The 14,355-nt window shown below is 47.7% G+C and overlaps 1 protein-coding gene across 1 annotated transcript; it reads right to left on the reverse strand.

Annotated features, from left to right (window-relative positions):
• Positions 1–33: 33 nt before the first annotated feature.
• SIRT2 (sirtuin 2) lies at positions 34–13,552 on the reverse strand. Its single transcript, XM_078610110.1, has 16 exons — positions 13,323–13,552; positions 12,403–12,461; positions 11,667–11,718; positions 10,297–10,416; positions 9,704–9,745; positions 8,158–8,264; positions 7,034–7,090; positions 6,348–6,416; positions 5,588–5,711; positions 5,129–5,188; positions 4,731–4,786; positions 4,057–4,133; positions 3,003–3,054; positions 2,171–2,238; positions 1,724–1,790; positions 34–1,104 (listed from the first exon to the last, which is right to left on the reverse strand). Exons 1-16 carry the CDS (start codon positions 13,330–13,332, stop codon positions 904–906), a joined length of 1,221 nt encoding a protein of 406 aa, XP_078466236.1. The 5' UTR covers positions 13,333–13,552; the 3' UTR covers positions 34–903.
• Positions 13,553–14,355: the final 803 nt, after the last annotated feature.

Genomic DNA, 14,355 nt, shown 5'->3' on the forward strand with positions numbered 1-14,355 from the left:
GTGGCTGAAAGCAGTGACGGGAGAATGCGAAAGTTCCGCAAGCCACATTTATTGAAAATGTTTTTCAGAGCAACGCGTGTATACGTGAACAAAAAGAGACACTTCATAATTACAAGCCACAGGAACGACGAAATGAATAAACACGGGCTTTTTTCAGTCAATTGGCAAACACCATCAATCTGTTGGCATTGTAACTCCGAATGGACACAGTGCCACACCTCGGCAAAAGACAAGAGTTCTATTTGAAGTAAACATGAGCTGCAAAATATTTAGCGTTAAGTTTCATACTTTTTAATAATCACACTGCGACATTCAATATCAAGGTAAGCTTCCTTCTCTAAGTGGACAATTGTCCACCTCAGTGTTAGTATAATTTTTTAACTGGCTGGTGCAATTACATTTTTTTTTAAACCAAGGTTTAAATTGCGGAATTTACCATTCAATAGCTCAGTCGTCTCCTAATGCAATAATTAAATCAGCCCTTAGCATGTACATTTTATTTTCTTAGATTTAATAAAACCCCTTAAAGATGTAGTCAAACACTGCCTTAAGCTGATGTGTACACAATTCAATAACCCACCACAAGGTCACTCTCACAAATGAGACTCATCCTGGTCTTTTGAGTTCTCACCTGGTTCAACAAAATAAACTTGAACCATCAAACACTGACATTCGCATGGACGACAAGACCGATATTTCATGACTCATTCCTTTTAAATACAACAACCTAAAAGGTGCATTTGAAGGTACAGCTATTTAACTGCTTTGCCTTTTTGTTGCTTTGGCCAATCCACAACATCACTCCCAATCTGCCCAATGTCAAGGAAACCGTGGGTTATTATTAGGAGTAGTGGGCGACACTCAATTTATGGTGAGCTTGTTGTCTTCATCGGTCGGGACAGCTCAGATTTTACTGGGGCTTGACGTTGGCTCAGGAGAAGCGCCTGGACCGGTGGTGTCCCCCTCTGTTGAAGCGCCAGCACCGTCACCCGCAGTGCCCCCCTCTGTTGAAACGCCGACACCTGCACCCACGGTGTCCCCTGTTGTGCCACTCTCCGCCTCAATCCTCGTGTGCTCTGCCTTGACGAGAGCATTCAGCTCATCCTGCAACACACACAATGGCCGCTGAACGTGGGGTGTGTGTGTGTGTGTGGGGAGCGGCAGTGCAGCGGTTAGCGCGTTGCACTACGAACCCGGCGACACGAGTTCGATTACCGCTCATGGCCAACAACAGTTACGCTTATCTGAACCGGTCCTGGGCCTGCCCTAGGTCGACTTAGCCTTAAATGAGTATACAGTGTGGTGTGTGTAAACTTCACCACTTGGGAAACAAAGGCGGCCGGACATGTGCCGTGCCGGCCTTCATAGGTGCTCGCTAACAGCACTTGCCCCAAAAGTCTGGTAAGGCTACACGGGGGATCTTTGTCTACGTGCAGCACACACTGCATATGCACGCTGGACAACGGCATGGGTGTCGTGTGTGCAGACGGTGCAACTTACTGGGGTTCAGGCAACAGACCTCGAAGAGGGGAAATTGGACAGGGTACCCCATTTCATGCCTTGCAGCAGGGCCCATATTTCAACCACGCTATGCCTCTGATGCTGGGTATGTGTGTGCATACATCCACACAAATCATTGTTAGCGATCTTTGCCTGCTTTATATCAACTGTAGCATCGCACACTCTGGGGATGTATTTGTGTGTGTCTGTGCAAATGTGGCACCTTCCAGCCCAGCAACTCCGCAAACTCCAGGCAGCCATCGTCGCACGTGCCCAGCCACGCCACATCCCTAAACACGCACATCAAGCATGGACGTGCAGCTTCACGATCCAACCTCCCTTCAGCACCCCACCAAATGCGGAGAAAACACGGCAGCTGCTGATGCAAAACAGGACGCAACGGGCACAGGAAACACAATGCGACGGTGGTCGGTGGCGACACAGAAAGGAGTGGGCGGAACTATGAAGTCAAAACATTTTCCAACGGGCTTAATATCTCGCTGAATATTTAAAAAAATCATTGGTAGATTGGAGTAGGCAGGTGATGAGTAGCCACAGCCATAACGAGAGGGTATCCTGGATGTGGAGCGCCGGGTGTAGAAATATTTTCTGGGTTGCCGGCCCGTACACCTGGCTGTGTGAGGTTTATGGCCTGGCCAGAAGAGTTCACCTGTATGCGTCATCAGAGTCGAAGTCGAAGCCGCTTCCCAGGCCGAGTGCAGCGAGCATGGGGTCGCACTGCCGGGGACAAAGAGCGACGCATCCACAGAGTTACCCACACAACCCCGTGTCGAACAATAATGATGACAATAATATCTGACAGCCCCGATGTTAGCCGTAGTTGGGAATCAAACTCAGATCCTCAGGTTGACAGCGTTAACCACTGCGCCACCGCTCCACACGAATAGGCGACTGGTAATGGCTTGTGGCAGTTTGGCTTGGAGGGGTAGATGGGAAATTAACTCGGTGTTGGTGGTGGTGGTGGTTGTGGCGACTGTGATGCAAGCCTGTTGTTACATTGTGATCAGCAGTCGGTTGGTGGATCATGCAGACATGAAGTACCATATATGCTGTAGATAAGGCACAGTATTTCTAGATTTGAAGCTTTCGTGACTGCAAGGATTCATACTCTTAGGTTTTTCGGTAAAGTCACGTAGGTAAAAAATAAATAATAAAAATAATAGAAATAAAATAATAAATCACGACGTTTCCGAGGCAACACAGGTGGGACTGTCACAGCTAGATTTACTGTCTCCCACTTGAGACAGTAAATCTAGCTGTGACGGTCCCACCTGATGACGGAGACTTGTGTTGCCTCCGAAACGTCGTGATTTATTATTTTATTTCTATTATTTTTACTATTTATTTTTTACCTACGTGACTTTACCAAAAAACCTAAGAGTAAACAGTATTTATTATGCGTCAACAGATAAAGAGCTATGCGACTAGCCAAGGATAAGAGAGTACATTACACACCCAGACGGTAAAACACGCATATGTACCTGTCCACTCTTCTCCAAGTTGATGAGAAGACGGGGCGTGCTGTCTGGAACCCTGCAACGTGACAAGAGTGTCGTTATTTACCCGGCCCCGTTGGCGATGTGGTTCTCATTTTCTTGGTTCTTTCGGTAAAGTCACGTAGATTGGAAATAATAAAAATAAAACATAATTAAATAATTCTCACGACGTTTCGGCCACAACGCAAGCAGCCGTCCTTAGGTGGAGAACAGGGCTGTCGAGAAGACAGAGTCTGAAGTTCAGACGCTGTCTTCTCGACGGCTGCTTGCGTTGTGGCCAAAACGTCGTGAGAATTATTTTATTATGTTTATTTTTATTATTTTATTATTTCCATTCTACGTGACTTTACCGAAATAACCAAGAAGATGAATCCCTGCAGTCACGAAAGCTTTAAATCGAGATGTGGTTCTCATCGGTCGACTTGCAATCACAAGCTCGTCATCCGTCGAGGACAGCGGTGGGGAACCTTTACCCTCCCAAGGGCCGAAGAGGACTCTCCGATATCTGTGGTGGCCACACATTTAACCACACGCCTCGGTGACTTCCATCACTGCAAGAAGCCCTGCCACAGCGACAGAAATGACCGACCGCGATAAAATTATATACACGGCGTTTTTGCCACACCAAAAGTGTTCCCCTCCAGCAACCGATTAGTGCAGCTAAGATGCTTGCAGTGATGGATAAATGTAATTTGTGGGCCATTTCAAAGGGGTAGTCCTTTATGTGATAATGGGCCGACTATGTGAGCGATGGGATGAAATTAGCACGTGTTTAACCCTTTACATTGTCCGAGCATTGAAAATAGCTGTGAGCCTTTCTGCACTGCGGGCTGTAACAATCCCTCTTATGCAGTAGGTGGCACTTGACTGGCGGTAGGCCGTCACAGCCACAGCGAGAGGTATGCTGGATGTGCCTTTGCTGGGTGCGGAAATATTTTCTCAGTCCACAAATCGGACAGACCCTGCTCAAATTAATCCCAGCCAAAAATTAATCGAGTAGCGTTGACGTGTGTGGTGTTGCGCCAGTGTGCGTGCGTGCCTGCTGGTGAGGGAGGCAAATGGCTGTACAACCAAGGATGTGCCCATGATGATCAAGAGATCACACTTTGGGAAGTCCTAAAGCACACACACATACATACACGAGGTCAGAGATCACGCCATCAACACCATTGTCATCAAGATCACTGTCATCATCATCACCACCATTGAGTCAGCAAGAGATGCTTATTGGATCACTATCATTATTTTCTTCACTAAGTTACCCTTCTAAAAGATAGTTTCATTGTGCTCTCATCATCATCATCATCAGCTATGACCATTCCACTGCTGGATGAAGGCCTCCCCAAGCTGTCACCCTCTCTCATGATCCTGCGATGTAACAATCAACCTAGCACCTGCACACCAGACGATTCATCACTGCATCTCCATGGCCGGAAATTGAATTCAGGTCGCTGGGTTTCACAGTGCTGAGTACTTGGTCTATCCCGTGCTATTGACACTTGCGACGGTCTTGTGCCATCACTTGGAGGCCTTCCCTCGTAGATGCGATGATCTTCTGCACCATTTGGTTCCAACTCGTCAGCGGTCGTCCTTGTCTCCGGTTTATGATAGTATCGTTTATTAACTTTTTATCTATTAACCTGGCCTGCATATTTACTTATGTATTTATTGACAAGCCATGAGTGCTGTGACGATGCCGCTGTTCCTCCGTACCGACTGCACGCACGTGAAGAACTTCTCCGGCAATGCCTCTCCGAAGAAAACGATGTCTGCAACGCACACGCAAGACCGCAGGTTAGCGACGGCCTCCGCAACGCAAAATTGCCTCCTTATCTGCAAGGATTTCACCCTTAGAAGAAAAAAAAGGCATAAAAATCATGACGTATATATATGGAGCCTCTTGAACATAATTTTAACTTGTAAATTTTTTGTTGTTATATTATTTACAGAGCAACTGAAACTGAGAGTATTGACAAAACTGCACACACTTTGCTCAGCTGATGGGTATTTTTTTGTATGTTCTCTGAAGGGAATGATTTGTCATGCACAGGTATTCATGGTGTGTACGTGTGTGTGTGTGGGTTATGAGTTTTTAAAATGAGCAGTACAACCTGGCTTGACAACCGATTTGCACTTCTCACACCTGGGCACCTTGTCGCTAAAGATCTGCTCTGTATAACGGAGAAAAAAAACACACACAACAAAACCCTTAGGTGGCTGGGTGACTTCGAGGGATTACAATTTTAAATGTCATTGACGCTTTGCCAGCAACGCTGACTTGTTGGGTTCGAATCCAGCTTCCAACTGTTAGAGATGAAGTCCAGATAGTTGATGGTCTCAGCTTGGTCATCAAAAAAAACGTTGGTTGTCAAAGAGAAACAATCTCGCTTAGCAAAAACCAGCAAATTACTCAACTCGGTTTGCATAAAACCAGAGATGTTATAACTCAAATAAATTTCTGCCGCTTCTTAATGGGAATTCGATTACAGTCGAGCTGAAATGATGTCCCCATCTTCCCTTGTTAACAAACGTGGGAGCCGTGAGCTTTGTGCCGTTGTTCTGGGAGGCACCTTTCATCCAGCTGAGGCAGTACTCGTGTCTGCAGCCCAGGCAGTGCGAGGTGTGGAACGTGCCATGCGCCTCCACGAGCTCGTTATTCTCCAGCCCGGCCACGCGCTCCAGAGTGTCGATATTCTACGTTCCACACACGAAGCACCGTGTCTCAAAAGCCCCGTCTGTGCGACACTTTACAATAGGGGTGGGGAACCTACGGCCCGATACCGGATTTCATGCGGTCCGTGGCTGCACGAGGCCTACTGATTCGAAACGGCCCACAAACAATGTTTATCTGTCACTGCAAGTATCTTCACTGTACCAATAAAATACTGGGGCCATGTGGCTCAGCGGTAGGGTGAGCGGCTCGCAAACGGAAAGGTTACAAGTTCAAATCCTGGTTGAAGTTGACTCAGCTGATCATCCTTCCAGAGTCGATAAAGTACCACTTTATGAGAAAGTCCACAGTGGTTGTCCTTATGGACAGACTCACTCCCCACCATAGCAGTGTGGTATTTACACCTTGGCTCAGGGCTGTAAATAAACAAGCATCAACTCAATGCACATTTGAGCAGGAAATCACTTTGAATTGTTGTACTAGGAGGTGAATATTTTCAACCTGGCGGCACTGCGTTTCCTAATTCATTGCATTCAGTCATGCGTCATCTATCCAAGGCGTGGCATTTATAGTGCGATAAAGGCGAGCCCATTATTTTCTGCATTATAATTGGATGACAACATCGGTCGTTTATCCTGCTCTTAGGCAAAAGCACACACCTGTGTGTAGCACCGCAGCAAGCACTCTTTGTCCCGCAGCAACCGAATGAAGTAGTGGGAGACTGTCGGCTGCAAGGGAGCACAAGGACACAGTCAGGCAACACCGAGACCCACTTCGCTGCTTCTGTAGCGTCTGCCCCACTGTGTGTGGAGTATGAGCCTTGAGTGAATCATAATGATAACTTATAATTATACAGCGCCTTTCGTTGAAAGATCACAAAGCGGGTAAACGCTGCATCGATTCGTTGATCATGTTGATTCACACGATGCACGCATTGTATCACACGTGGTAAGAATCTAAGTTTTTTTTTAATTCGTGTTTGTTATACATAATACATTTTTATGTCATGCCAACGACCATGAGAGGAACCACCATTCTCTGCAATATAAAAAAAAATCTAGAATCTAATCGTGACTCTGAATCGTGACAATTCATCGAATCGCCGGGATGGGGTGACTATTTCCACCTCGATTGTTTAGACCGTGCAATTTCACCCCTATTTTCTTACATCAATTATAATAGAACACTGCCTTATAATAGCCAACTGAATGTTTGATACTTTACTGAGTTTGGTTGATGGTAAGGCTGCTGGTGATTGGTAATCCGATTCACCTGGTGGGTCTGTGTGAATGGTGATTCTGTCGGGTACGGTATGTTGCGAGTCTTTTCTAAAATATCTTTTTACCTTGAACTGACCAGGGTACAGCTCCTTGGCCAGTGCAAAAAACGGCTCTGGATTTTCCTGAAAATTACAAACATCACAGGCATAGAAAATTAAATTTCTTTACAAATATGGAATATGTATAATAAAGACATATAACATTACCTGGTTACGTGGTGCTGTTATTAGTGCGTGGCTTTCAATTAAAAAGTTAAACATGCGTGCATATGTCCAACTCTATTTGCCAATCCAATGCTGGATGACGGCCTCCACATGCCACGTGGGTCACGGAGGTTATTTGATCATGATTCCCCAAACGGGTCAGTGCTGGCTTGTGAAAGTGGGCAGCACAGATCAAGTAAATGTATGTAAGCCTATGGATCTGTATGTTCGTCTACGCATCGCTCTGTAAGGGGACTGGATTTTGATCGGAGAAGAAGGACAGAGTAGTAGTACATGGAGAAAGAAATCAAAGCAGCCGATCCCATCCAATATAAAGAAGTCATTGCAAAGTTGTAAAGAATATTAATTAATATAATAGACAAGCAGACAATATGTATTCTTCATGTATCTGTCTCAACATGTAACAATTAAAATAAATTCTTATACAACCCATCGGCCTTCTGGGAGTGTATAATTTCAGCAGCATTAATTCAATCGCGATTCAAGCAAGTCTGACTGCTGATGAGACACTGATTGTTGAAACCGGTTCAGAATTAGCTCGTACCGAATCAATGCAACTGAATGTAGGTCTGGGTCTCTATGTAAGGCTATGGTTCTCTCTGCGTAAGTCTATGGCTTAAGAAATGATTAAGATGATCATTGTTGTTAGGTGGGGGTGCAAGGTGGGGAGCAGTAGCGCCGTGGCTAACACGCTGATTCCTGCTCACGGCCAAAACCACTGACAATTATCTGAACCAGTCCTGGCCTTCCCTTAGGTCGACTCAGCCTCAAATAAGTACCTGGTGCAATGTGTAAAACATCGCCACTGGCGAGACAAAGGTGGCTGGCCATGGTGCTGGCCATGGTGCTGGCCACCCACCCCCTCGTGTGCCGTGTCGACCTTCGTAGGTGCTCACTAATAGCCCTTGCCGCAAAACTCTGTCGAGGCTACACGAGGGATCTTTGTGTTTGTGATGGACACACACCCGGAAGTATCCGATGTCGAAGACGGCCTGCGGGTGTGGGAGGTTGTACTTCTGCAGGTTGTCGTAGAGCCCCGTGCCGGGCGAGCGGAAGTCGGGAATCCCGGCCGCTGCACACGTGACCACGCAACCACGCGGCGGTGACTGGGTGCGCGCGTCCTGAGCCCATCGGGCCCCGTTGTTATTATTACACTTGTTTAGCCCGGAGAGCCTCGCTGAGTCTTTAGACTCGGGATCCTCCCTTTTTATAAGTTCAGTTACTGCTGAGTTTGTGCAGTAGGGACTACGATTGCTGTGCGTTTTACAATTAGGTTAATTTCAAGCATTATTTCAAGTTTGGAACATAACGCCAGCATGCAAAGGCCCACTATTCTTTGAAAAATGCCATGGTATCTTTGAAGTGAACTAAACTATTCTTATTTCACCAGGTAAGGGCCACTGAGCTATAAAGCGCTTTTTCAGAAACAACCTGGCCACAACTGACAGCTCAATGATAAGGCTTATCATGTGGAAATTTATAGCAGCCAAACGTATAGCAGCCAAATTCTCTAAATACTCTAAACGCATGTTGATTCTACATGTGGAGGGAGAAACCGGTGGATCCGGAAAAAAAATCCAAGCGGCCATGAGGGGAATATGCAAACTCCAAATATAAAAGGCGTCAGGGTCGGGATCGAACCCACGACCTCCTGCATACCAGGCGAGGTAGTTAACATCTCGCCACCGTGGCCTGATTCGAACAGTGAACCTCTGCAACAAACCTCTCGGCCCATCTCATCACCCATAAATAAAATTACGTGAACTCTGGATTATCTGTGAGCAGGGCCATCCATAGGGGGTTGCGGCGCCCGGTGAAAATAACACTGTGTGGGCCCCCCAACGCCTTCAAACTAAACATCTGACACCGTGACATCGAAGTGTGGAGTCCCCGAAAGCGCAGAGCCAGGGGCAGTCGCCCCGACTCGCCGCACCCTAAAGACGGCTTTTTCTGTGGGCCAGTTAGTCGGGTTGTGAATTGTGCTTGTTAAAAAAATATATATCTTAATGCACGCGCTAGTTTAATTATAATCTTACTCATTGAAGGGGCACTGACTCAGTGCCCATGTTTCCACAAGCAAGTGAACAGATTGCTTGTCTTCGCACAATTTTATGAAGGTTCATAAAAGATGAGGTTTTATGGATTTAAATATGCTTTGGATTTTGTTTTATTTGGTCCACTCCTCCCCCGCACCCATTACCCCGTATAATTGAGAGTTGACTGTATTTAGCTTCATTGAAACGTAACACTTTTAAAGAGGATCCTGCACTGGGATGTTTAGCCAATGCCACAAATTAGCATTTGTTTTCACATGGGAGGGAACTAGAGAATCTAGAGAAAACCCACCACCACCCTTACGAGGGGGAACACACACTTAAGCTCCATGCGGATGGATTCAATCCATTGATGTCTTGCCATCTCCGGGCCATATCACAACCCAAGCATATGACACCTGGTATTCTCAGCTAATCTCCCATCCAAACAAGTGAAAAATAATGACCGACAACTTACCGGTAGATATTCCAGCACCCACCATGCATACGATATTTTTGCCTGCAATGAAAACAGAAAACAAACGTTACGTTATTCTCTTTAACCCGGTGCATTTCCACAGCCATTTGTAAACAAACTGTAATTTTATGGGTTGGGCTGCATGTGTTCTTCTCTCAAGCTTTGGCCACACACTGCTGCGGGCATCGATCCAACTCCTGAAGATGAGTGCAGTCCTGTGTGGCGAAAACTTCAGACTTTTAATACATGTGAAAAAGGGCAATTCAGTAATCATTAATAATTTAGTAATTGGTATTTAATCTGAATTTAAAAACGTGTTGTGAAAACATACTTCTGACTTTTGGTAGGAAAACCATGTTTCTCCTTCTGAAGCGTACAGCTGGGTGCGTGACTGCAAAGGGCAATGTGCTAACTGCTGTGCCGCACAAAAAAAATAATGCTGGTGCCACTGCCCATGCTGTGTCGGTGTCACTGCCTGTGTTGTGCCGGTGCCACGACCTGTGCCGTGCCAGTGCCACTGCCCGGCTGTGTCGGTGCTACTGCCCGTGCTGTGCCAGTGCCACTGCCTGTGGCGGTGTCAGCTTGTGTCTCACATTTCCCGGCAAGGATGTGCTTGGCCACTCCCCCGAGCGTCAGCTCCTCCAGCACGCGCTCGTGCCCACTCGCCGAGCCCAACTCCAGCTTGCGCGCCAGCATCTCCCGCAGCGCGTCCACTGCAACGATAACAATTCACAGCCCTTGGTCGATCCACTGCTGCATGAGGGCCTCTTCCATGCCACGTTTGACACGGGAGTTATTTAACTTGACCGCACTATACCACGTTGGTCGGTGCGGGTTGGTGAAGGCGGGAAGTGAAGATTTAGGTAAAAAAATACAGAACATTGGATTTTGCAGCACTGCCCTCTGCTCCACACCACGTAGCCCCGCAACAGTCGACAACAAACTGATGTGGCAGGTCTAACAAGATAGGGCACATTCTGGGTGATTGTATCATAGGTCATTGTATTATATTGGACTCTATATATATATATGCAGTATATATACTCCATATGAACTATAGTCAGGCGAGAGCCCATGGTAACAGGGCTTAAGGGAGACCTGTGGTGAAAATTAACAGTTTTAAATATTTTCGTGCAGAAAATTAACAGCGCAGCTGTAAAAAAAATAAGCGGAGGTTTAATCAGCTGAGGGAGGAAGTGCAATAGCACAGTGGCTATCTCACACTGCTATGAACCCAAGAAACCTGAATTGAATTCCCAGCCATGGTGGCTTACATGAGTGGCAGGTAATATCTGAACCGATCCTCAGCCATCCCTTCACCAATACGCACTGATCAGCAGAATGAAGTATGCAAACCCCCCACCTACCGCCAGCACCGATGTGGTGCAGAGATCCCTTCATGCTGCAGTGGACTGACAAATGGCTGTAGATTACTATTTAAATGAGCAAAGATTAATTTCAAAAAGCTTTTCCCAAATAAATAAATGCTAAATATTAGCAAAAAACGATCGCTTTGAAAGCTTATACTTATATCTTTCACACAAAGGACATTTTAATGTCTCTGTGCTTTGACATGCTGCCACCCTCCTAAGCCACCGTGCCAACTAAAACAATCAGTCAATGTTATTACATTTGGGGTAATTGCTGTAGTAGCTTGGCAATTGCTTCTGTCGGAGAAATATAATTTCATAGAGTGACATAATAGCGCATATTGAAAGTATGACAGCACACGGAGAGGGTAAACTGACCTGTATCGCGCAATCTCGGCTACTTAGGTCTATTCAACACTAATGTACTGGACGAATTTTAGGCTAAATTGACCCAGGGAGACACAAACCAAGTTATGCCACCAACTGAAAGGGAAACCCAGGTCACTGGAAAAGCAGAAAGCATGTAGATGACGATGGTGATGATGACAACGACGATGATTACAAATGATGAGCAGCTGCCATTGTTGTCGTACTTTCTGAGAATCCAGACGCCCCTTCGTCTTCCTCGCTGTCCCAGTCGACATCCTGAAACAATACGGACAATGAGTCACGTGACACCTCAAGTCACCACACTGCAGAAGCTGAAGGCTGCGATTACAACCGCGGCAACATCAGGGAACTCGGATTTAAAGCCTTCGTGACTGCAGGGATTCATATTCTTGGTTCTTTTGGTAAAATCACGTAGAAGGGAAGTAATAAAATAATAAAAATATAAAACAATAAAAATTCTCACGACGTTTCGACTGCAACACAAGCAATCATCATCAAGTGTGAAATCCACAGCAAGAAAATTTGAAAAAAGCGTGCTGGTGTTTTTTTTCAAAATTTTGAAAAAAGCATGCTGGTGTTTTTTTCAAATTTTCTTGCTGTGGATTTCACACCTGATGACGATTGCTTGTATTGCAGTCGAAACGTCGTGAGAATTTGTATTTTTTAATATTTTTATTATTTTATTATTTCCCTTCTACGTGACTTTCCCGAAAGAACCAAGAATATCAGGGAACTCATCGCCGATGGTCATTGCCGGCAATAGTGACAACACTCTTCTTCTGTGGAACATTTAATTGCTCAAATCTGGGCTTGCAATGCCAACACAAATGCATTCCTCTGTCTATGAGAGCCACGTGTTTGTGCAGGGGTGTCATGTTGTGTTTGGTGATGATGTTGAAACCGGCAGTTGCATGCAGGGCAATGTAAATTTTAAAAAACCTGCTGGTGATGAGTCCTGTCTGACTTGCGTGCAGAAGGGTGCGTGGGTGATTTTTTTTCTGCAATAGAAAAACACGAAAAAAACAGATTTGTCAGTACACATTATTTATAATCAAAAAGGGGCGCCAGTCATCTTTATCTGCGGGCCAAAGCCAGAGGTGTAAATTACACATTATTATGATGCCAGGGTCAAGAGTAAGAAAACCACCAGGTGACGACAGACATCTGTGACAAATCCGAGGTCCTGTCCCTGAGAGATCAAGTCACTTCCACATGGCCTCTCCTCAACGTTCAACTCCCATGCCTTCTGCTTGATGAAAGCGGTATTTAATTCCGTTCCCCCATAATGAACTTGTGAAATCTCATCGATCTTCTCCGGGTCCTCTCTCCCACGCGATATTTTACAACGACCCTGTCATATCTGCTTTGACACCGAGGTCACTTCATGACGAGCCTCCATCCGCCCACGCAGCAGTTGAGTTCATCTCCCTCAGACGTTTGCCAATTGCTGCCATGGGACGTGCATTTTGTTTGGCTTTAGATTTCAGTGGTCGCAGTTGAACACATCAAAGTATGACACAGAACAGAAGCGTTGACACCGACCGAATCACGTTCATCTGCCCGAGCCGGAGGTGGCAATTCCACCTTACTATGACGGCGAGCGGAGGGGCAAGTACCGTATCATCCAAACAACGAATTAATCCAAGTGCAGTACAGCGACACATTCATACTCACGCTGCACTGCAAAGAATAAGGCAAATGGACACCACACGCACGCACATGCAAATGTAAAGGGGCGGGTTGGGGGCGATGATAACAATACCATTTTAAATAGAACTACAGCATACATTTAAATGGCACCATCAGGAAGCGATGCCGCTGTATTTAATGACAGAACGCCCATGACACTGGTGCTGTACCGTCTGACATCTCGCGTTGTCTTGACACGGCGATTATCCAACGAGATTCGACTTTAGGTCAGCCAAATCGTCCCCCGTTTAAACGGAGCAAGCGTCTGAATCCCTTTCAAGTTAAACAAAAGGCCGAGAAACCCCCCCCCACCAACGACGACAACAAGAAGCGATGTGATGCGCGCCCCCCCTCTTGTCTTTCGCTCCGTGGCCGGTTTCAGAATTCGGAAGACGTCAAAATGAACGCGCGGAAGACATCTACCGGTACAGGCTCCACCCCCCATTCCCCCCCCACCCCCCATTCCCCCCCCACCCCCCATTCCCCCCCCACCCCCCATTCCCCCCCCACCCCCCATTCCCCTTCACCCCCCCCCACCCCCCATTCCCGCACTACCCCCCCACCCCCCATTCCCCCCCACCCCCCATTCCCCCCCCCACCCCCCATTCCCCCCCCACCCCCCATTCCCCCCCCACCCCCCATTCCCCCCCCACCCCCCATTCCCCTTCACCCCCCCCACCCCCCATTCCCGCACTACCCCCCACCCCCCATTCCCCCCCACCCCCCATTCCCCCCCCCACCCCCCATTCTCCCCCCACCCCCCATTCCCCCCCCACCCCCCATTCCCCCCCCCAACCCCCATTCCCCCCCCCACCCCCCATTCCCCCCCCCACCCCCCATTCCCCCCCACCCCCCATTCCCCCCCACCCCCCATCCCCCATTCCCCCCCACCCCCCATTCCCCCCCCCACCCCCCATTCCCCCCCCACCCCCCATCCCCCCCCCACCCCCATCCCCCCCCCACCTCCCATTCCCCCCACCCCCCATTCCCCCCCACCCCCCATTCCCCCCCACCCCCCCATTCCCCCCACACACCCCAATTCCCCCCCACCCCCATTCCCCCCCCACCCCCCCATTCCCCCCCCACCCCCCATTCCCCCCCCACCCCCCATTCCCCTTCACCCCCCCCACCCCCCATTCCCGCACTACCCCCCACCCCCCATTCCCCCCCCACCCCCCATTCCCCCCCCACCCCCCATTCCCC

The sequence above is a fragment of the Lampetra planeri genome, chromosome 33, assembly GCF_965212315.1.
Source record: "Lampetra planeri chromosome 33, kcLamPlan1.2.h2, whole genome shotgun sequence".
Classification (NCBI taxonomy): Eukaryota; Metazoa; Chordata; class Hyperoartia; order Petromyzontiformes; family Petromyzontidae; genus Lampetra; species Lampetra planeri.

What these genes read in the sequence shown, in the direction of transcription:
- SIRT2 (XM_078610110.1), bottom strand. An exon ending in CTGCCTCAGCTGGATGAAAG is followed by an intron (nt 5,189 to 5,587) that starts GTGCCTCCCAGA and finishes TCCGTTATACAG; the next exon opens with AGCAGATCTTTAGCGACAAG. An exon ending in TTTGCCTCCCTCACCAGCAG is followed by an intron (nt 3,055 to 4,056) that starts GCACGCACGCAC and finishes GTCACGTTGCAG; the next exon opens with GGTTCCAGACAGCACGCCCC.